Source organism: Pongo abelii, chromosome 18 (genome assembly GCF_028885655.2).
Source record: "Pongo abelii isolate AG06213 chromosome 18, NHGRI_mPonAbe1-v2.0_pri, whole genome shotgun sequence".
NCBI classification, from domain to species: domain Eukaryota; kingdom Metazoa; phylum Chordata; class Mammalia; order Primates; family Hominidae; genus Pongo; species Pongo abelii.
Window position 1 is genome coordinate 2,669,760 of NC_072003.2, and position 23,250 is coordinate 2,693,009.

Consider the following 23,250-nt stretch of genomic DNA (forward strand, 5'->3'; position numbering starts at 1 on the left):
CCCCGCTACGCTCCCCGCCGCGCCCTCACCCCTGCAGACCCCGTCTCCCCACAACGCTCCCCGCCAACGCTGCGGAGCCCTGCGTCGCCCCAGCGCTCCCTGCCAGGCCCCCCACACCCCTGTAGACCACGCCTCGCCCCAACTCTCCGAGCTGCTCCCCTTATACCCCTGCGGACCTAGTTTGTTTCGTCGCAGTCCTCCCCGTCGCGTCTCCCACATCCCTGCGGACCGCACCGCGCCTCGCCTCTCCTTTCTGTTACGTATCACGCACAGGTGGATCCCACTACGACCCAGCTTGGCTCCTGTCCCGCACCTCCGCACCTGGCCTCTCCCCGCCCTCACGGTCTTGGAAAGTGAAGCGGAGGGGTGGGCCGGACACCCTAGAAGCACTCTGGCTCGGAGCTTCCCTAGCTCGGAGTTGGTTTTGAGCCCAGGCCAGGGACCCAGGGTGGGCGCAGCAGGGGAGGTTGGCACCAGAAGCGTGGAGGAAGGGCACCTCCTCAGCCCGGCTTTTCCGCCCTTGGAGTCTGGGACAGCTCCCGAGCGTCCGGGTACTCCCTCCCAGCCTGGCCCTGTTCCTTTTATCACATTTATGTCACATACGTTTTTTCTAAATGGGTTTACACTTTTGCTATTACTTTGCAGTTCTTTTTTTTTTTTTTTTTTTTGAGACGGAGCCTGGCTGTGTTGCGCAGGCTGGAGTGCAGTGGGGCGATCTCTGCTCACTGCAGCTTCGGCCTCCCGGGTTCAAGCGATTCTCCGCCTCAGCCCCATTAGTAGCTGGGATTACAGGCGCACGCCGTCACACCCGACTAATTTTTTTGTATTTTTAGTAGAGACGGGGTTTCACCATGTTGGCCAGGCTGGTCTTGAATTCCTAACCTCAATTGATCCGCCCGCCTAGGCCTCTGAAAGTGCTGGGGTTACAGGCGTGAGCCACTGTGTCCAGCCTTTTTTATTTTTTTTACACGGAGTTTCATTCTGTTGCCCAGCCCGGCGCGATCCTGGCTCACTGCAACCTCAGCTTCCTGGGTTCAGGTGATTCTCCTGCCTCAGCCTCCCAAGTAGCTGGGATTACAGGCATGCACCAACACGCCCAGATAATTTATTTTATTTTTTTTAGTAGAAACAGGGTTTCACCATGTTAGCCAGGCTGGTCTCAAACTCCTGACCTCAGGTGATGTGCGTGCCTCAGCTTCCCAAAGTGCTGGGATTACTGGTGTGAGCCACCACCCCCAGTTTTTTTGTTTGGTTTTTTTTTTTTTTTTTTTTTTTTGAGATAGAGTCTCACTCTGTCGTCCAGGCTGGAGTGAAGTGATGCGATCTCAGCTCACTGCAACCTCACTGAACCTCCCAGGTTCAAGCGATCCTCCTGCCTCAGCCTCCAGATAACTGGCTACTGTTCCTGGCTAATTTTTTTAGTTTTTGTATAAACGAGGTTTTATCGTGTTGGCCAGGCTGGTCTGGAATTCCTGGCCTCAAGTGATCCACCCGCCTCGGCCTCCCGAAGTGCTGGGATTACAGGTGTGAGCCACTGTGCCTCATCTGCGCCCAGTTTTTGTTTGTTTTTTAGAGATTGGCTCTCACTATGTTGCCCAGGCTGATCTTGAACTCCTGGGCTCAATTTTTGTCACTGTGCCTGGCTAATTTTTGTATTTTTAGTATAAACGGGATTTCACCATGTTGGCCAGGCTGGTCTCAAACTCCTGGCCTCAAGTGATCCACCTTCCTCAGCCTCCCGAAAGGCTGGGATTACAGGCGTGAGCCACCGCGCCTGGTCTGCGCCCAGTTTTTGTTAGTTTTTTACGGAGATGGGATCTCACTATGTTGCCCAGGCTGGTCTTGAACTCCTGGGCTCAAATCATCCTCCTGCTTCTGCCTCCCAAAGTGTTACGATTACAGGCTTGAACCACCATGCCTAGCCATAATTATGCAGTTGTAAGGTCAGCTGATTAATTCATCTCTCCATATAATAACATATTCACAGGTTGGGAGATTAAAATGAGAACATCTTTGGGGAGGACATTATTCTGCCTTTTAGAGTGAAAGGCCTAGGACACGAATTCCCACTGCTCAAGTTTAAAGGAAATACGATGTCCCTATCATCGGTATATGAAAGTGCCCGTTTCTCTACATTCCTACCAACATTGGATATTTTCCACTTTTGGGGCTTTTAGCAATTGTTGAGCCAGCCCATTTTACAGCAGGGATAACTGAGGTTTAAGGAGGGGAAATTACTTGCCAAAGATCTCATGCAACTTTCTGTTTCCTGACTCCCAGTCAAGTTTGATTCTCCCTTGGTATGGCTTACATGGGAGGATATTTACCTGGTGGCTTGGAAACCACTGAATGACTTTGTATCTGCCATCCATCCATGTGTCGGCAGCCCAGCAAATGTATATTGGGAGCCTCAGACATGTGACCAGGGCCTTGTGGGCCAGAGGCAGGCAGGAGACCTTTGCTTTTTTTTTTTTTTTTTAAGACAGTCTCCCTCTGTCACCCAGGCTGGAGTGCAGTGGTGCGATCTTGGCTCACTGCAACCTCTGCCTCCCGAGTTCAAGAGATTCTTCTGCCTCAGCTTCCCGAGTAGCTGGAATTACAGGTGTCCACCACCATGCCTGGCTAATTTTTGTATTTTTAGTAGAAACGGGGTTTCACCATGTTGGCCAGGCTGGTCTCCAACTCCTGACCTCAAGTGATCCACCCGCCTCACTCTCCCAAAGTGCTGGGATTACAGGTGTGAGCCACCTGGCCCGGCCAGTGCTCTTGTCTTTTGAGAGCCCCCTTTTCTCTCACCTGATCTCCCTGCCCCCCGTTTTCCCCTTTAGTCCTCTTTCCAGACGCTCCTGAGTAGCTGCAGGGTCAGTCTAGAAATGCCAACCAGGTTGGGATCCTTGCTGGGAGAGCCCTTCCTTCCCTGGCTTTGTAACTCAGGGCCTTCTGGTGTGCACACCTGCAGGGTCCAGGCTGGGCCTGCGCTTCTAGCTTCTCTCTGTCTCTCCCTGAGATTGGAATCCTGGCTCTGTCCTCAACTAGCTTGAAGGGTGCCCCCAGGAATGGCCCCTTCTGGATTTCATACCCTTGTGTAACCTTGTTTCACTTTTTAAAACATTTTATTTAAAAAGTTTTGTTTTTTTTTTTTTGTTAGAGACAGGGTCTTACTTCGTTGCCCAGGCTGCTCTCAAACACCTGGCCTCAAGCAGTGCTCCTGCCTCAGCTTCCCAAAGCACACCCGTTCACTTTCTACCAGGGTTGTTGCGTGTGACCAGCAGATGTGTTGGAAGTGATGGTGTGTCACTTCTGAGGTTAGTTCATTAAACTTACGGCGGCTTCTATCTTGTGTGTGTTCTCTTTCTCTTGGGCCACTCGCTCTGGGGAAAGCCAGCTGCTGGGGCTTGAAAACACACACGCCTGGGAAGAGGCCCCACTGGTGAGGGACTGAGGCCTCCAGCCCACAGCTGTGGGAACGTGGGAATGAACCTTTTAGGAAGTGAATCTTTCGGCCCTGCTCTAGCCTTTAGATGACTCAGTCCTGGCAGCATCTCGATGGCAACTTCACAAGAGAGCCTGAGCCAGACCACCCAGCCTGGCCTCTCCTGGATTCCAGACCCGCAGGAACCATGAGTTTCTTTGTTGTTTTACACATCAAAGTTTTGGGGCAATTTGTTACACAGCAGTAGATAACTAATACACTAGCTGTAGGGCTTTGGGCATGTTCCTTAGCCTCTGCACCCCCGTTTCCTCCCTTGTGCCATCAGCGTTGTAGAGGCGAGTGAAGAATGCGTAGACGCAGCACAGTGCCACACACATGAGGCAGTTTCCAGCCCCTCCCGGGATGGTTGTGGTCATTTTCTTGCCCCTCCCTGGATGGACTGTGACCTCACAACGTCAGGCCAAGTTATTGCATTCTTGGCCTGAGGTCATCCATTGGCCATAGACAGAGGTTCTGGGCAGGAAAGGGTGAGATAAAGAGAGGGGTCAGTCTCCTTCCTCTAGCCCGGGTCGGGAGAACCGTGCTGGGCCAGGTGAGACATCCGCTGTCTGTGCGGTGTCCTGGGATGAGCAGCTGGACATGACCCAAGGGGAGATTTGTCTGTGTCGCCAGAGGGCGAGGGGCTTCCTGGTCTAGCTTGCCCTGGGCTTGGCCAAGCATTCTGGCTGCCACTGGAGCCCCCAGGACAACTGAGAACTGTCCTTTCTTCCTTGCCCTTCAGCTGCCCCTGTCTCCCCTGTCCCCTGGTGCCTGCTCAGATGCTTTCTTCTTGTGACCCTTGGCCCTTGGCCCCTGCCCCTGAGGCTCCTCTACCCTGGGCTCCGTGTTCTAGAGTTCACCGTGTACTATTTCCTCAAGCTGTTTGTCCTTCACTGCTTCTTTTTTTTCTGTGCATTGCTCAAGAACTGCATAGGCATGTGTCAGTATAAAAAAAATAAAGTTGGCCGGGCGTGGTGACTCACGCCTGTAATCCCAGCACTTTGGGAGGCGGAGACAGACAGATCACTGGAGTTCGAGACCAGCCCTTGGCCAACATGGTGAAACCCTGTCTCTACAAAAAAATACAAACATTTGCCTGTGCGTGGTGGCACATGCCTATAGTCCCAGCTACTCGGGAGGCTGAGGCAGGAGTATCGCTTCAACCCGGGAGGCGGAGGTTGCAGTGAGCAGAGATCAAGCCACTGCACTCCAGCCTGGGCAACAGAGCAAATTCCCATCTCAAAAAACCAAAAACCCCAAACAAAAAAACACAAAAAAACCATTATCGACATTGACAACTACAAGGCGCCCGGCTAATTTTATATTTTTAGTAGAGACAGGGTTTCTCCATGTTGGCAGGCTGGCCTCGAACACCTCACCTCAAGTGATCCGCCCGCCTCGACCTCCGCCTCCCAAAGTAAGCCACCGCACCCGGCCATGAATGTGACTTTATAGCCCAGATTTCCTTCCGTGAACGCTTGTTAGTTGTGAAACTAACAAAGTTGCGCCTGTGAGTTTCGGCAGAGCCGGCTCCGGAATCCGAGTTCCGGGTTCGAGCACAGCTCCGCCGCTACCTCGGGGGTGACCTTGGCCGGAGGCCGGTCCCCTCTGAGCCTCAGTTTCCCGGTCTGGGATCCCGGAATGACAGCTCGCCCCCTGCCCCGCCCAGCCCCGCCCAGCCCCGCCCCGCAGGCCCTGGGATTGGCTCGCGCGAGGTCCCCCTCCCCAGGCGGGGCCGGGCCTCTCCCGCCCTCCAGGCCCCAACCCGGAAATGCAGCTGGGGCGGAGGCGGGGCGCACTCAGGCCGCGGCGGAGCGACGATGGGCGCGGGCCAATGGGCTCGGGCGTCGGCTGCGGCGCGACGGAAGTCCTGCCCGGCGTCGCGCGGGGGCGGGGCGGCGCCGGGGGCGGCGGGCGGCGGGGCGGGCGCAGGATGAGGGCGGCCATTGCTGGGGCTCTGCTTCGGGGAGGAGGACGCTGAGGAGGCGCCGAGCCGCGCAGCGCTGCGGGGGAGGCGCCCGCGCCGACGCGGGGCCCATGGCCAGGACCACCAGCCAGCTGGTGAGCGCGCTGCAGCGGACTGGGCGCGCCGGCTTGTTACCCTGCCGGGTCCGGCGGCCGCCCGTGTCCGGCGAGGCGGGGCGGCCCGGGGTCCCGAGGGCCGGGTGCCGCCTTACCTGCAGCCGGGCGGCCGGGCCGGGGATGGCGGGCGCCTGCCGAGGGCGCTGCTTGGCTGCGGCGGGGAGCCCGGGCCTGGGTTGCGGCGGGCGGCGGGCGCCGGCCTGGCCGGGGGCGCTGACAGACGCGCGGAGGGCGGGGGAGGCCGGGAGGTGTCACCCGGCCAGGCGGGGTGGAAGTGCCTGGAAAGTTTGTTTTCGGCTCGGCGCAGCCTGCAGCCGAGCCTCCAGGGTTACCTTTCGGTTCTGTCTGTAGAGGAACCGCCCAGGGCTTCCACCTGGAACGGGGTCCTTGGCGCCTCCGCCTGCGAGAGAAGCAGAAGGTGCAAGTTCTTGCTCAAAGCACCTGATGCTCCTGGGTCCCCGTTTCCAGATTCTTGATGACAGTGGTCGGGAAAACTCGCCTTTCACGGCCCGGCCAAGGGGCATTTGTGTGCTTTTCCTGCCCGTGGCTGTGCTCGGCGTTGTGGGAAGCCCCTGGGAGGCCGAATGTGCAGGATCACCGAGGGGAAAGTGAGCTTGACAGGTAGGAGGGATTTTAGGGGAAGGACCAAAACCACTTGTTGGGTGAAATGTTTTGCTAAAAGTGTCGCTGGTGTTTCTATATTTTCTTTCTGTCGCTAAAAGTATCCCTCGTGTTTTTATGTTTTCCATATGCTAAGTTCTACGGTCTGGGGACGATGGTTTAAGAATTTATGCGTTGTATGCGATGTGCAGTGGGTGATGGAAGAACGTCTACATAGCTTGCAAAATTTGATTTGAAAGGCAAATATTTTAAATGAAGGAAAACCCAAGAAGTTTACTTGATTCCTTATCTTCCAGGATGCGACTTTTATTTATTTATTTTGATGGAGTCTCGCTCCCGTCGCGCAGGCTGGAGTGCAGTGACGTGATCTCGACCCGGGAACCTCCACCTCCCGGGTTCAAGCGATTCTCCTGCCACAGCCTCCCGAGTAGCTGGGATTACAGGCGTGTGCCACCATGCCCGGCTAATTTTTGTATTTTTAGTAGAGAAGGTGTTTCAGCATGTTGGCCAGGCTGGTCTGGAACTCCTGACCTCAAGTGATCTGCCCGCCTCGTCCTCCCAAAGTGCTAGGATTACAGGCGTGAGCCACCACGCCCGGCAGATGTGGCTTTTTGACAGACGTTCTTGATCTTTTTTTTTGTGGGGCGGGGGGTGGGGGGTTGTGAGTCTGTTTGAGAACCTGAGGAAAGGTGTGGGCCCTCTTCTGAGAAAAAGGCAGAGTGACATTGAATTTTGTAACTACGTCAGGAGGCTCTTGAACTTTCTGCAGCTCACTCGTGGACTTTGTAGAGATGCGTGGTAATCTGAAGTGTTAAGGAAGAAAGTTGGGAAAAATGTTGGAGGGTTGAAAGGGATGCCTTTCGCTATTTCGACATGTGTGGCTGTACCCCAGAGTAGCCCGGGTAACATAAAAATATGAATTGTTTTTATTGGCCAGGCTTGGCCAGGCTCAGTGGAGGCTGGGGCCGAGAGTCATGGCGAAGTTTGTGAGGTTAATCTGCACCCAGTGATAGTCATGGCGAAGTTTGTGAGGTTAATCTGCACCCAGTGACAGTCATGGCGAAGTTTGTGAGGTTAACTCGCACCCAGTAACGCTGTTGTAATGCAAGGTGTGTATTTGGTGTCATCTACGGGAAGAAGAAAGAGCAAATTTTCTCATGGCCTTGGCAGTTCCACATGATGAACATTTAATATCTGCAGTTTTCTTCGCATAAGACGGCTTTTTTGCACAAAAACATTGGAATCCAGTGAGCAAGAAAGATAGAATACAAGATAGATTTCCACATGAGGATGTGTCACGAACGAGGCTTTTGCATCTCTGTCAGCTGGATTCCCCCATGTGTACGTATGTGAGAACATGCCGTGTTTCCTGTCCATAATGGTAGAGGCAGCCCTGATACTGGATTTTCACCTGAGGATGGATAGACCTTCAGGGTTCACGTGGGTTTGCATCTGGACTTCAGGGTGGCCCTGTAGGCCCCGTGTGAGAAGCCCCCTTCCCAGTGAACTCTCCCGTGTGTGTACGCGTGGACAGCCAACAGGGGGAGCAGTGCAAGCGTGAAGGCAGACAGTGGCCTGGCCCAGTCTGATGCTAAGTGGGCCAGAGGCAGTGAGTACCATTTCTTGATCTGACTGCTCAAGACAGGTGCTTCCCTAGGTACTTTCACACCTCATTGCGAGGTAGGTGTTGTTCCCATTTTACAGGTGCAGAAGCTGAGCTGCAGAGGCGTTAAGTACCTGCCTCATAAGTGGTAGAGACTCCAGTGTCACCCTGCCCTTCAAGTTCGGAGCCCCCGAGGGAGGGTCTGCCGGGCAGCTCAGCCCAGCACTCTGTAAGGAAATCTTCAGTGCCACTGCCCAGGATGTCTTCCCGGGGATTGGGCCTGAATGTCTTGACCGTGCTGTGCTGGAGGTAGGAGGGGTGTTTTCATATGGAAGAACTGTACATATTTCTTTGGCAGATGGCTGAACTCTGTGACCCCAGGGCCTGTTTCAGCCTCCTGCTGTCTGAAAGCAGCTGTTTGGAAAGAGGCTGTGATTCGGCCTTGTTTGAGGGCCGATACTCTGAATGGGTGAGGCTTGGCATCCTTCCTTTGGAACAAAGAAACATGTAATGATTTTGCTGAAGGTAGAATTGGGGGACTAGACAGAGTGGCCTCCTGCTCTCCCTAGGGTGGGGTCTTTTGCAAAGGTGGCTGCATCCTTAGGGGAAGGTGAGGGGAGAAGCAGGGGAGCATGGAGGGAAGTGGCTTTCAATTTTCTCCCTCCTTTTGGAGAGAGAAAGCCTCTTTATGTGGCTGGTCTGGTGCATAGTGTGATGTATTCCTGTCCCCAGCGATGCCCCGACAGCCAGTCCAAGCTGAGTCTAGAGCTGGCAAGGTGAGGTCCCAGTAGTAAGAGGGAAGTGGTTTGTTCTGCTCTTCTGAGATGTGTTCTTATGAGAAGGATCCAGCAGCAGCCTGCAGAGATGTGGGGCCTGAAAAGAGGCCTTGGGCAGCTCTTCTCGACAGGTCTTGGCCCTCTAGACTGCCTTCAGCACAGTTTTGGGGAGAAACAGGGAGTGTTCCTTTTTCAATCTATGCGCTCATCCCCTGAGCCGCCTGACCCAGGGTTTAGATGCTCCAGGGCAGCTGATTGACACCGGTGGGAGATGGAGTCTGGCAAGCAGGTGATGAACTGGGAAGCGCTGCAGAAATGAGGGGGCAAGCGTGGCCAGTCCCTTCTGAGAGGATGTGTTTGGAAGAGAGTGGGCACCGGCGTGGCACTTTCCCCTTTTGAAGAGGCACCTTCTGTGGAAATGGACTTGGACAGGATGCCACGTGGTGCTGCAGTTCTGTGTGGGGCAGGTTGTGGCTGTAGAGAAGCACTGGGTGCAGAAACGGTCCCCGGAGCAGGTGCGAGGGCCAGGGTGCTGTGTGCTGCTCCACACCTGCCGTGCGATGACATGTGGCCACGGGGCTGCCCAGCACAGTTGTTTAGAAAGCAGGTTCAAAGGGCAGTGTGCTGGGAGGAAGTGCTGGTGTGGAAACTGCAAGTTTTGGACACGTATTGCTCACGTCTTTTCAGCCGTGCATTCTTCTATAATAGAATTGCATTATTCACTTGCTCAGTGTGATACCATGCCCTTTAAAAAATTATTTGAATATTGAGAACAGGTTGTATGTTCCGTCTCTAGCTGTTAGATCACAGGCAGGGCACATTTTCTCAAAGAGTAACGAGGCATGGGTTGTGTGTGTTGTCTTCTCTTAGCGGGGAGAAAGGCCTGTTTGGGTTCATGATGATTGCTGGGGTCTCTTTTCTGTACCTGATGTTGGTTGCACAAAGTCCGTTTCCATTCTCTTAGTCTAGACAATTTTCCTGTTATTTAAACTTGAGTTTTTGCTCCAAGAAATTCCAGGTCATTTAGAATGTGTTAAGATTGAGTTTCTGGGCTACACATCCCTTATAAGAGCACCCGATTCTGGTTTCTGTTTGTTTATTTATTTATTTTTTCGAGACAGTCTCGTTCTGTCACGCAGGTTGGAGTACAGTGGCATGATTTTGGCTCACTGCAACCTCCGCCTCGTAGGTTCAAGTGATTCTCGTGCCTCAGGCTCCCAAGTAGCTGGGATTACAGGCGCGTACCACCTACATTATTTATTTATTCAATTTATTTATTGAGATGAGGTCTCGCTGTGTTGCCCAGGCTACTCAAACTTCTGGGCTCAAGGGATCCTCCCGCCTTCGCCTCCCAAAGTGCTGGGATTACAGGCATGAGCCACCGCACCCAGCCTGGTTTCTGTTTAAAGAGTTGGATTATACAGGGGCCCACAGAATTGAGAACTGACAGTACTGTAGAGCCTGTGTATGAAGAAGATGGACAAGCCTGACATTAGCAGCTCACTGTTGAGCACACGGCTCCCTGCAGAATAAACAAGTGTGTGGTTTCCATCTGATGAAGGTGGGCATGTAGTTCCTGGACAGTCCAGTGACTTCCGTCATTCCACAGACAAGATCAGATGCCCTCTCTACCAGCCACTGTGCTGGGGACCGGCCCAATCTGTGTTTCAAATCAGCTTGTAGCACGCAGGGATTCGAAATATTTAAAGCTGAGGTTTGAAGGTACGTCTGGAGACCAAGGACGTTAGTTCTGGAGGTCCCCATCTCCTGCGTGTTTGCGGAGCTGATGACGGTGCCCCCTCCCCGTGCTTGAGAGGGCTGAGGAGAGGCTGTGCGTCTCAGCAGGATGCCAGTCAGGATTCTTCTGTCTATGGGCTTATTTTTTACAATAAATTCATCGTTAAAGTCCCATTCTTTAACCTGTTTTTTCCCTTTTGGAATGAATTCGACTGCAGTAGGAAGGGGTTGTAGCTGAAAGTGACCGCTGTGCATTGAATGCCGTCAGAAAAGGCTGATGAGATTTGCAGGAAGACTCGAAGCCTCACTGAAATGCGCCTGGTGTGCATTGACCTTTGCAGTGGAACATGTGGGAAAGGGGCCCGCGCTCACTTTTCAGTTCCGCCCCGGTGATTCCAGGAGCCCCGGGGTTGGGAGCGGGGACAGGACCTTGCTCCTGAGTCTTAGGTGTGGTGTCTCTCGCCCCTTGCTGCATTGGTGGGACCCTCGGTGCTGTGGCCTCAGTTGCAGGGCGGCCAGGGCTGCTCCGTGAAGGAGGCGCTCACTCCATGGAGCTGCAGGACGCTGCATTCTTCTCACTCTGGCCATTGCCGCTGTCCTTCCTGCTTCCCCTTTTCTGTTGAGGGAGGGCTCCAAGGACTTGCTGGCTGGTCCCCAGGTGCCAGCACTCCTGCATCTCCCCCTCCTCTCCTGGCCTGTCGCTTTGTTCCTCCTCTGTGAGGGGCCCAGGCTCGGATGCCCGGCCACGGCCTCTCTTTCCAGCCTGTGCGGCCCAGGTTTCCCTGCTGCCCTGTTCTCAGCAGTTCTTGTCTTCTTCAGGCTTTTACTCCTTTCCTCCTTGCCTGGAGAAATTTGCCTACATGGAAACCCCTGTGGCTGTACAGTCCTTTCTGACCAATCTGCTGGGTTTTCTTTTTTTTTGTTTTTTTGAGACAGACTCTTGCTCTGTCACCCAGGCTGGAGTGCAGTGGCACAATCTCAGCTCACCGCAACCCCCGTCTTTCAGGTTGGAGCAATTCTCCTATCTCAGCCTCCTGAGTAGCTGGGATTACAGGCACCTGCCACCATACCCGGCTTTTTTTTTTTTTGTATTTTTAGTAGAGACTGGGTTTCGCCATGTTGGCCAGGCTGGTCTCAAACTCCTGACCTCAGGTGATCCGCCCACCTCGGCCCCCCAAAGTGGTGAGATTACAGGCGTGAGCCACCGTGCCCAGTCTGCTTTACTATATTGTTTAGGGAATAATGACAATAAAAAAAGTCTGTGCATGTTCAGTACAGATGCAATTTCTTGTTTTCCTAATATTTTCTATCCACTGTTGGTTGAATCCATGCATGTGGAGTCAACTTATGGATGGGGATGGCAGACTGCACTCTGCTGACAGGTGGTTACAAAGTGTTTCTACCTGAAGAGACCTGGTTGCAAAGCAGCATACCCAGTGTAACTTTCCTCAGGCCCAGGGAAAAGCCTGGAGGGAGGTTCCGGCAGAAACATTAGCAGTGGTTTCCCGGGCCAGTGGGATGAGGACCAAGCATTGAGCTAGCAGTGGAGAAACAGTGGTGACTAAGGTAGGCCTGGCTCTGTCTCCTGGAACTTACTGGACTGAGGATGAACCTTTCTCTACTAATTTTTATTCTGAAAAATTTCAGAACTAAAGAATAGTTGAAAGCATAGTACAATGAATATCCCTAGCCTTTTCACCTGGATTCTACCAGTTGTTAACCTTTTTCCATATTTGCTTGTATACGTTACCCCCTCACCTCCCCCAATTTTTTTTTTTTGAGATGGAGGCTCGCTCTGTCGCCCAGGCTGGAGTGCAGTGGCGGCGATCTCTGCTCACTGCAAGCTCCGCCTCCCGGGTTCACACCATTCTCCTGCCTCAGCCTCCCAAGTAGCTGGGACCACAGGCGCCTGCCACCATGCCCGGCTAATTCTTTTGTGTTTTTTGTAGAGACGGGGTTTCACCGTGTTAGCCAGGATGGAATCGATCTCCTGACCTCGTGATCCGCCCACCTCGGCCTCCCAAAGTGCTGGGATTACAGGCGTGAGCCACCGCGCCCGTCCCAAAATTTTTTTCTATTATTTTTATTATTTGAAAGTAAGTCACACACATGATAGCATTTCACCCCAGAATCCTTGTCCAAGTGCCTTCTGAGCTCAAAAGCTGTCTCCTGTACAACCTCTTCATCATCACGTCCGAGATAGCATTAACATTGCATTTTTTTTGTTTTTTTTTTTGAGATGGTATCTCATGCTGTTGCCCAGGCTGGAGTGCAGTAGTGCGATCTTGGCTTACTGCAACCTCTGCCTTCTGGGTTCAAGTGATTGTCCTGCCTCAGCCTCCCAAGTAGCTGGGACTTACAGGTGTATACCACCAGTCGTGGCTAATTTTTGCATTTTTTAGTAGATATGGAGTTTTATTGTAACATGGCATTTTCTGATGCAAAGGTGACATGCAGCCTTCCTCAGTGGTCACCTGTGCTCCTCAAAGCCCTTTCTTCTTCTTTATTTTTTATTTTTTTTTTTTTAGAGACAGAGTTTTGCTCTGTTGCCCAAACCAGAATGCAGTGGCATGATCATAGCTCACTGCAGCCTTGAACTCCCTTGGGCTCAAGCCATCCTCCAGCCTTAGCCTCCTGAGTAGCTGGGACTATAGGCCTGTGCCACCACACCTGGCTAATTTTTTTTTTCTTGAGACGTTGTCTGGCTCTGTTGCCCAGGCTGGAGTGCAGTAGTGTGATGTCGGCTCACTGTAACCTCTGCCTCCTGGGTTCCAGCAATTCTCCTGCTTCAGCCTCACGAGTAGCTGGGATTACAGGTGCCCGCCACCACACTCGGCTAATTTTAATATTTTCAGTAGAGACGGGGTTTTACCATCTTGGCCAGGCTGGTCGCGAACTCCTGATGTCATGATTCACCCACCTCAGCCTCCCAAAGTGCTGAGATTACAGGTGTAAGCCACCAGGCCAAGCACTGGCTAATTATAATTTTTAAAATTTTTTGTACAGATGGGGTCTCGCTTTGTTGTCCAGGCTGGTCTTGGACTGGGTTAAAGTGATCCTACCACCCGCTCTTCCCAAAGTGCTGGGAATACAGGCGTGAGCTACAGCAACCTGGCCAGTCTTAAAATATGAGGCTAGTTGTCTCGTATTTTATATATATACAGGATTCACAATCTGGATTTGTCTCATTGTTTCCTTGTTAGATTAGGTTCAGACTAAGTATTTATGGCAAGAATACTGCTTAGGAGATGATGAGCTAAAGGTAATTTTTTTTTTTTTTTGAGATGCAGTCTCACTCTGTCACCCAGGCTGGAGTGCAGTGGCGCGATCTCAGATCACTGCAACCTCTGCCACCCGGGTTCAAGCGATCCTGCTGCCTCAGCCTCCTGAGTAGCTGTGATTACAAGTGCCTACCACTGCACCCGGCTAATTTTTGTATTTTTAGTAGAGACGGGGTTTCACCATCTTGGTTAGGCTGATCTTGAACTCCTGAACTCGTGATCTACCCACCTCAGCCTCCCAAAGTGCTTTGAGACAGAGTCTCGCTCTGTCGCTCAGGCTGGAGTGCAGTGGCGCGATCTCGGCTCACTGCAGTCTCCACCTCCCGGGTTCAAGCGATTCTCCTGCCTCAGCCTCGTGAGTAGCTGGGATTACAGGCTCCTGCCACCATGCTGGGCTAATTTTTGTATTTTTAGTAGAGATGGGGTTTCACCATGTTGGCCAGGCTGGTCTTGAACTCCTGACCTCAAGCCATCTGCCTTGGCCTCCCAAAGTGCTGGGATTACAGGTGTGAACCACCGTGCCCAGCCTTTCTTAGTGGCCCTTCTAACCTTTAGCTGCTTTTCCTTCCTGGCAGCGGGGCCCTGCTCTCGTGGTCTCTTTCCTGCTTGGGCAAGGTGCCAGGGGGCTTTTTCTAGGCCTTGACTTTGCTGTAGTTTCTAAGGTATCCTGTGGTGGTAAAAGGGACGTGTGCTCTGTGGGGAGGTGTAGCCACCTGTACAGCTGCGGCTACATCCCCAGGATGGTTGTGTGACTGATGGTCCTTGGGGAGCCCAGCAGTGAGGATCTGAGCAGCCCATCTGTCTTGGGGTCCCCGCTGTGCACCCAGGCCCAGGCCCAGGGCTCAGTGAGTGAGAGCTCTCCGACCTCAGGGGTGGGGACAGGGCTAATTGACCTTCAGACCCACCGTGTGCCACTGCTGGCTGGCACACAGCACTGCTTGGACCTTCCCTGTGGGAAAGGATGGGGATAGATCAGTCTTTGGAAGAATAGAGTGCTGGCTTAGCGCAGCCCTGTTCTTGGGAAGGTTTGATCTGGAGAGCCGCAGCAGCCAGACCCTGGGGAGGCAGGTTAGTGAGCAAGCTCCCAACTTACGAGCTAGGAAGCCTGACGGCTGCTCATTTCCCCCCATGTGGACATCATTGGGGGTCCTTCCTGAGGATGAGCGCTAGGTTCATCTGCGTTTCTCTCCCAATTGGGCCTGACTCTGGACGCGGGGCTGAGGGAGTACACAGCTCCTTCAGAGCACGGGTTCAGACGCTCAGATGCTTGGAGCGCTTCCGGCTGCTTTTCCATTGGTAACTCACATGTTCTTCCTGCAGGTTGGCATTTTTCTTTCATGGGTTTTTTTCACTGGTCAGACTTATATTCTTTTGATTGTATGTACGTACCTGGTTATTATCAGATATATAGTTTAAAAATGTGCATCTAAATATAGATTTTATTGGTGAATGCATTGCGTTCTCATTCCGTAAAAAGTCTCAAGCTCAAAATGATGCTTAAAAAAAAAATCTTAGCAAGCTCTCCTGTGCAGATGCTCCTGACGCTGAGCTTTGTGTCTGGGGCAGAAAGGGTGAGGACGGGCCCCGGTTGGTTTAGGAGAAGTGGTTATGAACAGAACGGGCCCCATGCTCCTGGCCTGAGGAAATTCTTGTGTGAAAAAGATTGCTTCTACAGCTTGAAGGGGGACGGTCCACCTGATGCTCCTGTCCCTCTCTGAGCCCCAGGGGCAGAAGGGAAACAGTCAACAGCACGGCCATTGCAGATGGTGCCCAAAGAGGGAGGGTAGTTAGTGTCTGAGCAGGAGAGGGTGGCCGGCCTTTGTGGGGCTGCTTCAGAGAGCTGGGCAGAGTCGGCCCCAACGTGGACTAGCAGGGGAGGAGCTCTCCTGGCTGGGGTGGCCACTCGGGGAGGTCTGGGTTGCCTGAGCAGGGAATCGGCCTCCTGTGGAGGAGGTTCTGAGTGGGAGGCACTCTTCATGTGGGCCTGGAGGACCTCTAGGCGGCCTGCACTCGCCTGATACAGCTGGCTTCTGCTGGGAGGCTGGGTTTGCATCCAAACTCTGAGACCTTTGGACAAAACATGCCAAAGAAGTTGGTGGTAATAAGAAATTCATACTAAACTTGTTCTGTTAGGGCTTTTTTCCTTTCAAGTATATTATTTCCCTTCAGTAGCCCTACATTTTTCAAGTTAATGTTGAGCATTGAGTCAGAGTAAGGTTTTGAATGACACAGGATGTTTTCAGATCCTGTGAGTTTACCTGAAGCTCTCAAAATAGCCTCCTAACAAAATTATTGAAAACATAAACTATTTTGGAATACTTTTAGGTATGTAGAAAAATTGCAGACAACACAGAATTTCCATAATTGCCCCCAGCCAGCTTCCCCTAATGCTATCACATGACCGTGATACCTCTGTCAAAACTGAGGTGTTCACGCTGGCACCACACTACTCACCGAGCGACAGGCCCGTTTTGGATTTTATCAGTTTTCCCCCTGATGTCCTTGCTGTCCCAGGACCCCGCCCCCAGTGCCACATCGCATCACGTTGTCCTGTCTTGTTCGCCCCCTCTGGTGTAGGGTAGCTGCCGTCCTTCCTTGTTTGTCATCACCTTGGTACTTTTGAGGAGTCCTGGTCAGGTATTTTGCAGAATGTGCCTTCATTTGGATTTGTTTGATGTCTTGTGGTTGGACAGGTTGTGGGGTTAGGAAGAATCCCACAGAGACGAGGTGCCCTTAGTGTGTCATATTGGGGTACATGACATCCACGTGACTCATCACTGATGACATTAAACAAAATTACTTATAAAACTTTTAAAAAATTATTATTGTTTGTTTTAGAGATGAGGTCTCGCTCTGTCATCCAGGCTGGAGTGCAGTGGTGGGATCATAGCTCACTGCAGTCTCCAACTCCTGGGCTCAAGCGACCCTCCCATCTCAGCCTCCTGAGTAGCTGAGACTACAGGTACACGCTACTGTGTCTGGCAAACTTAGTTTTACTTTACTAAAAGGAAGCACGTAGGCCTGCTCTGCTCTCTGCTACTTGCGGGTTTTGTGTCATAGATTGTAGGACACTCGTAGTAATTTAATTTCGGAAGGGACCTTCTTGCTCACCCAGTTGGATCCTTCCAGTTTCCAGATGAAGACACTTGGGACTTGGAGGCCTTCTGACTTTTGGGTCAGAGCTGGCATGGAGTCCAGGCACCTGCTTTCTGCAGGCATGGATGCTCCTGGGACACTGCAGGGACAGAGCTGTCCCCAGCAAGGCAGACTGACAGGGCTGGTTTCTAGTCGGGTGGGGCCGCATCCCTCCAGGGGATGTGAGGCAGATTTGAGATGAGTCTGCTCCCCCTCCGCCTGCTGCCCCTGTCTTTTTTTTTTCTTTTTCTTTTTCTTTTCTTTTTGTTTTTGAGACGGTGTCTCGCTCTGTTGCCCAGGCTAGAGTGCAGTGGCGCAATCTCAGCTCATTGCAACCTCTGCCTCCCGGGTTCAAGTGGTTCTCCTGCCTCAGCTTCCCGAGTAGCTGGGACTACAGGCATGCGCCCCCACACCCGGCTAATTTTGTATTTTTAGTAGAGACAGGGTTTCTCCATGTTGGTCAGGCTGGTCTCCAGCTCCCAACCTCAGGTGATCCACCTGCCTCAGACTCCCAAAGTGCTGAGATTACAGGCGTGAGCCACCGCAACTGGCCTAGGAGTAACTTCTTAATGAATATTTTAATAATATAAATCTTAGTCTGAATTTCTGACTGTGTTGCCTAGATGCCATGTAGGGGAATGGGCAGGTCAGAGGGTGTGGCCTGCGGTGTGGTGAGGCACTGAGGATTAAGTGCTGCAGTTTTCCTCCGGCCCCTTCTGGTTCCCTGGTGAACACACATCAGCCTCAGATGGGCGACCCCCTACTCATGGGAGGGCTGGGAGTGTGGGCTCTGTAGTTGGATTCTGTTTCAGAATTGCATGTGACCTCACTGTGGAGTGTTTGACTGGACAAAAGCCTGCTGTATGCTCAGTGTCCCCATCTGTAGAAAGGATGCTGATGGTACCCACCCCAAGAGTTGTTTTGAGGACTAACCACGATAATACATGTAAAATGCTCAGAAGAATGTGTGGCAAACAGCAAGCACTTAATAAATTTTTTTTTTAGTAGGGAAAAATGGCATTTTATTTATTTTAAACAACAGCATTTAAAGTTATACCTATAAGGGGCACACAGAAGATATACGGAGAGTTTAAAGAATGAAAATAAACACACATGCCCGCCACCCTACTTGAAAAACAGGATTTTACCAGAAGGCTCGAGTGGCCCTCCAGATTGTGGTTTCTGGCCCCTCCCGTTCAGAGGTAACTGGCATCCTGGTTTTCATGTTGGTCAGTGGTGTTTAAAGTACACCTGTAGGAAGTTCCAAAGTGCAGGAAGTGAACAAAGCCTCCTTGCAGAGAAATCTTGTACTTTGGTGTTTTATCATATGTTCGTGTGACAAGTATACAAAGTTAATGTTGAAGATGTGGGTTAGTGAAATTGAGACCTGGCGCTTCCAATGAGGCTGGCAGCCCGGTTGAGCCTGAGGACCAGACTTGAGGCAGTTGGCGGTCCCCGCCTCGTTGCCCTCTGTCTGCCCTGGGTAAGTGAGAGGCTCCTTGGGAGGCCAGTGGAGATGGCTGTGGGAGGACAGATTGAGTAGCTGTCCTTGGAGCTGCTCCTCCCTCCCTTCGTGGAGAAATAGAAACAGCTTTCCTCCGGCCCTCGCCTGTTGCCGGGGCTCCACGCTGGTGGGGGCGAGCTGCGTTTTGCTGACTTGCACTGCGGGAGAGCGTTGGTGACCACTTGCCTGCTGTGGGCCAGCTCCCCGTGGCCAAGGACCAGCGTGGGCAGAGCCTTTGGGCACGGGTTGCTGGTACGAACACACCAAGAATCCCCTGCCCTGTGAGCTGCCCGCCGGACTCCACAGAGTGCTTCACACTCCTGTCTGGTGTGGGGCCCGCAGCCCTTGCAGGTGGGCCCATGTCATTAGCCTCATTTTATAGAAGAGTCTTGATGGGTCGGAGAGCGGTGGCTTACCCACAGGTAAGCTGTAAGCCTGGAACTCGACTGGGGCTTTGGTTTTGCTAGTCCACCACAGTTGTCCTTGATGGTGGCAGCCTGAGGGGCAGGGGAAGGTGGCGGCTGTCCCTCCCGAACACCCCCTTCCTCCACCTGGTTTTCTGTGCTGGGCCTAGCTTTGTGGAGTTTTCTGGGGTGAGAGGAGGTTTTTACCAGAATGTTCGTTGCCAGTGAGCACAGCTGACCTGAGGGCAGTATCCCTTTGGAGATGAGCTGGGTGGATTGTGGCAGTCTCCCACAACTTTGGTCCGGGGGCCTGGAGAGAGCAGTTCCTGCTTGCCGCGTGTAAGAGTGTGCGGGCGCTGGCTGTACCTGTCGCACTGCATTCCCAGGCTCCAGAGCACACACTGCCATTTAAAGGTAGCTTAGCTTTCTGCTCGGGATCCTTTCTCTTGCTGGCTGAAGTGTTCATCTGCGTGACAGCATCTTGACCATAGGAGGCGCCCTGATTTCCATCTTTTTTTTTTTTTTTTTTTTTTTGAGACGGAGTTTTGCTTTTATAACCCAGGCTGGAATGCAGTGAAGCAATCTCTGCCCACTGCAACCTCCGCCTCCCGGGTTCAAGGGATTCTCCTACCTCAGCCTCCCGAGTAGCTGGGATTATAGGTGCGTGCCACCACACCCAACTAATGTTTGTATTTTTAGTAGAGACGGGTTTTTACCTATTGGCCAGGCTGGTCTCAAACTCCTGATCTCAGATGATGCGCCTGCCTCGGCCTCCCAAAGTGCTGGGATTACAGGCATGAGCCACTGTGCCTAGCCAAGAGAGTATCTACTATTTTTTTTCTTTAAAAAAAGATGGGGTTCTTAAAAAGAAATGGGGTCTCACTGTGTTGCCCAGGCTAGTCTTGTACTCCTGGCCTCAGGTGATTCTCCTGCCTCAGCTTCACTGGTAGGTAGGACTATAGGCACACGCCACTATGCCTGGCTACTTTAAAAATTTTTTTTTGTAGAGATGGGATTTCACTATATTGCACAGACTGGTCTTGAACTCCTTGACTCAAGCCATCCTCCCACTTCAGCCTCCGGAAGTGCTGGGATTACAGACATGAGCCACTGCGCCCTGCCTGGTTTCTACTTCTAAGACATGGAGACTGCTGAACTTCATACCCAGACAGGTTAAAGAAATTGAAACTCTAACTTCTTATATACATATTTTATGAAACAAAATCCTCAGAAAATGCCCAGTTTACCCATGGGCTACATTTTTACAAGTTTCAATTTGTTTAAAACTCAGGGTTTGTTTTCCTATCAGAGGTGTGGTTGGGGGCTCGGGCTAGGGCTGGCTGAAACCTGAGTGCCTACTGTGGAAAATAGCAACAGGACCAGCACCTGGTGATCCCATCTGCCTGTGGGAATAAGTAAGGGGCAGTGACTCGTCATTGAGTGGCGTGGGGGGATGTGAGAGCCCCTCTTCCAGAGACTTGGAGGATGGCACCTGGTAGCTTTAAGGACCTAACCTGTTGATGGTGCTTATTCTCCCAGCCACATTGCGTTTAGAACATTGGCCTTTCCTTGTTCTCAGTAGACCTGTGCCGTGGCACGTCTTTCACATTTCTCAGCACTGATGAAGTCACAGAAGCTTGTCTCGACAGTGGAGTAGAAGGTAGAAGAGGACAGAGAGGGTCCTGTCCTGACTAGGGAGACTGATTGATTGCCAGGACTGAGAAGGGGGTGTGGAAAGACGTGGTTGGCAGGAGGCTCCTGGTGGGAAAGAAGCCGCACTGACCTGGGCAGGCCTTGGCCATGAGGAGCCTCAGGGAGCCAGTGTGTGAGGCTGTTGGCGAGGCAGGCCACAGCTCCCCACCTTCCCTTGGGTGTGGTACGTGCACCTGTGTGTGTGTAGGAAAGTCCAGTGATCAGATCATAACCAGGTAGTGGGGGGCTTGCATGGTGACCCCACACCTGTGAGGTGGGCACTGGTGTTTTTGGTGGACTTCTCTTGTGAGGAGCTCCTTTTTTTTTTTAAGATGGAGTCTCCCTCTGTGGCCCAGGCTGGAGTGCAGTGGCGCAGTCTTGGCTCACTGCAAGCTCCACCTCCCAGGTTCATGCCATTCTTCTGCCTCAGCCTCCTGAGTAGCTGGGACTACAGGCGCCCGCCACCACGTCCGGCTAATTTTTTGTATTTTTAGTAGAGACAGGGTTTCACCCTGTTAGCCAGGATGGTGTCGATCTCCTGACCTTGTGATCCACCCGCCTCAGCCTCCCAAAGTGCCGAGATTACAGGCGTGAGCCACCGCACACAGCCAAGCTCCTTTAAAAAAAAAAGAAAAAGAGAGAGAGAGAAAGAGCCTTGCTCTGTTGCCCAGACTGGAATACAGGGTCTCGATGATAGCTCACCTCAACCTCGAACTCCCGGCCCAATTGATCCTCCCACCTCAGCTGTAAGTGGAACCACAGGTGCACACCACCATGCCTGGCTCTTTTTTTTGTTTTAATTTTTATTTCTTTTTTAAAAAGAGACAAGGTTTTGTTCTGTCACCCTTGCTGGAGTGTGGTGGTATGACCAAGGCTCACTGCAGCCTTAGCCTCCTGGGCTCAAGTAATTCTCCCACTTCAGCCTCCCTAGTAGCTGGGATTACAGGTGTGTGCCACTGCAGCCAGCAGATTTTTTTTTTTTTTTATTAGATGTGAGGTCTCGCCATGTTACTCAGGCTGGTCTCCCAACACCTGGGCTCAAGCAGTTCTCCTGCCTTGGCCTCCCAAAATGGGGGATTACAGGCATGAGCCACCACGCCTAGCCCATTTTATTAGGGAGGACAAGGATAGTAGACAGGTGCACCTAGGGTCTTATTGCTGTAAATTGTTCCAGAGATTTAAATTTCAGAAGCTATTGAGTAACCGGAAGTGTTTACTTACTACAATTTGGGGTCACCAAGTGCGTGGCAGATTGATTGGGCTGTGCAGGGGCTGAAGGACTCACCCCCAGGCCCAGAGTCGCTGGCCTCCCTGAGGCTGTGCTGCCTCCATGGGACTGAGTGCTGGGACGGGGCATTTTGGGAGCCTGGCAGGACCCTACCGTGCACGTGGGCCCTGGCAGTGCGTTTCCTCCAGATCGTGGCAGGCGGTCTCGGGATGCTGTTTCTGCAGTTTAATCACCACCTAAAAATGCTACAAAATCTGCCCTTTACAACAATAGTAGTACAAATAAACATTTAGACACTTCACACTCAAAGAGGGCTTTTGCTCGGGCTTTTTATTTCACAATTGATGCTTAAAAGTGCTTTTAAAGGTAATATTGTAACTATCTTTTTTTTTGGCTGCAGAAATAAAGTTATTTATTAAAACACACCCATGGTAGCAAGTTCTGATGGGTCTGAAGAGGAGGCAGGAGCACTGTGTTGAGCTTCTAAACACAGTGATGGGTCCCATGAGCCAGGGACCCTGACAGGTGCTTGGCTGACATGCTGTGGCCGAGGCAGGAAGGAAGTTGCAGAATTCCATGAAGGCAGAAGACTACCAGTAGACAGGTCCCATGTCGTCACACCCGTGAGAGTGGCAGTGGTCTGGTGGCCACAGAGATGTCTGACAGCGTGGGTCTGGAGCCGGTGATTGGATGGCTTTGAGAGGCTCCTTCAGGAGGTGCCTGGACCCTGATGGACAGCCCCAGGCCTCACACTTCCCCCTTGAGGTTTGCAGAGGGTGCCAGAAGTGACCCCAGAAAGGGTACTCTGAGGTGCTGGGGTCCCTACCCAGCAGCCAGGGGCTCTGTCTGGAAGTGGCCGTGTGGTGGCCCTGCTGAACAGCTGTGAGTCCAGAGCTTCCCGGGCCTCCTCTGCTCTGCCGGGAAGGTTCTGGGGCTCTCCCCACCTTCTCGAATCTTTGCTCGGATATCACCTTCCCAGCAAAGGCTGTCTGATTATTTGAATTTGCACCACCCTCATCCAAATAGTCCTGTTCTCTTTGCCTGCTTTATTTTTCTCATAGTAATCATCACCATCTGACACGCTGTGCATTTTCCTGCTCTGTGTTTTGAAGTCCGTCTGTCCTGCTGGAATGCAGGCTTCTGGAGGGCATGGTCTTGGTTTCGTTCTTTGCTGTACTTCCAGTGCCCAGGACAGTGCCCAGCATGGAGTAGCTGCTCAGCCAATGCTATGGTCTTGATGGGACTGCATTCGCCTTACATGATTGAAGCTGCTGGCGTGGAAGCTGTGCCGTGTCATGTAAAGCATGCAGTGGGAAAGCAGTGGGGTGGGGGCGTCTTTGTCTGTATTACATCATCTGTTATTGCCGTTTCAAAAATCCAGAGGCCTTTCTACAGTTCACTTGGATGTTGATTTCAAAATGACTGATGTTTCTTTCTGACTCATGGAGGCTGCTGTCTTTGGAATCTGACATTAGGGGGAAGCGAAACTTTACAATGTGTGGGGCAGCCTGGTGTGGTGGCTCAGGTCTGTAATCCAGCACTTTGGGAGGCCAAGGAGGGCGGATCACTTGAGCCCTGGAGTTTGAGACCAGCCTGGGCAACATGATAAGACCCCACCTCTACAAAAATACAAAAATTAGCTGGACACGGTGGTGCACACCTGTGGTCCCACTACTCAGGAGGCTGAGGTGGGAGGATCACTTGAGCCCAGGAGG

At 52.3% G+C, this 23,250-nt stretch overlaps 1 protein-coding gene across 2 annotated transcripts in view; it reads left to right on the forward strand.

Moving 5' to 3' along the window:
- Nucleotides 1-5,382: 5,382 nt before the first annotated feature.
- Nucleotides 5,383-23,250, forward strand: part of PDPK1 (3-phosphoinositide dependent protein kinase 1) — a 70,462-nt gene continuing 52,594 nt past the window's right edge. The window contains exon 1 of one of the 2 annotated variants that reach the window (XM_024233669.3): nt 5,383-5,533. In XM_024233669.3, the coding sequence (XP_024089437.2) occupies nt 5,510-5,533 (24 nt within the window). In that variant the 5' untranslated portion in view covers nt 5,383-5,509. The remainder of the gene's footprint in view (nt 5,534-23,250) is intronic. The other variant, XM_054534608.2, reaches the window with a different exon arrangement.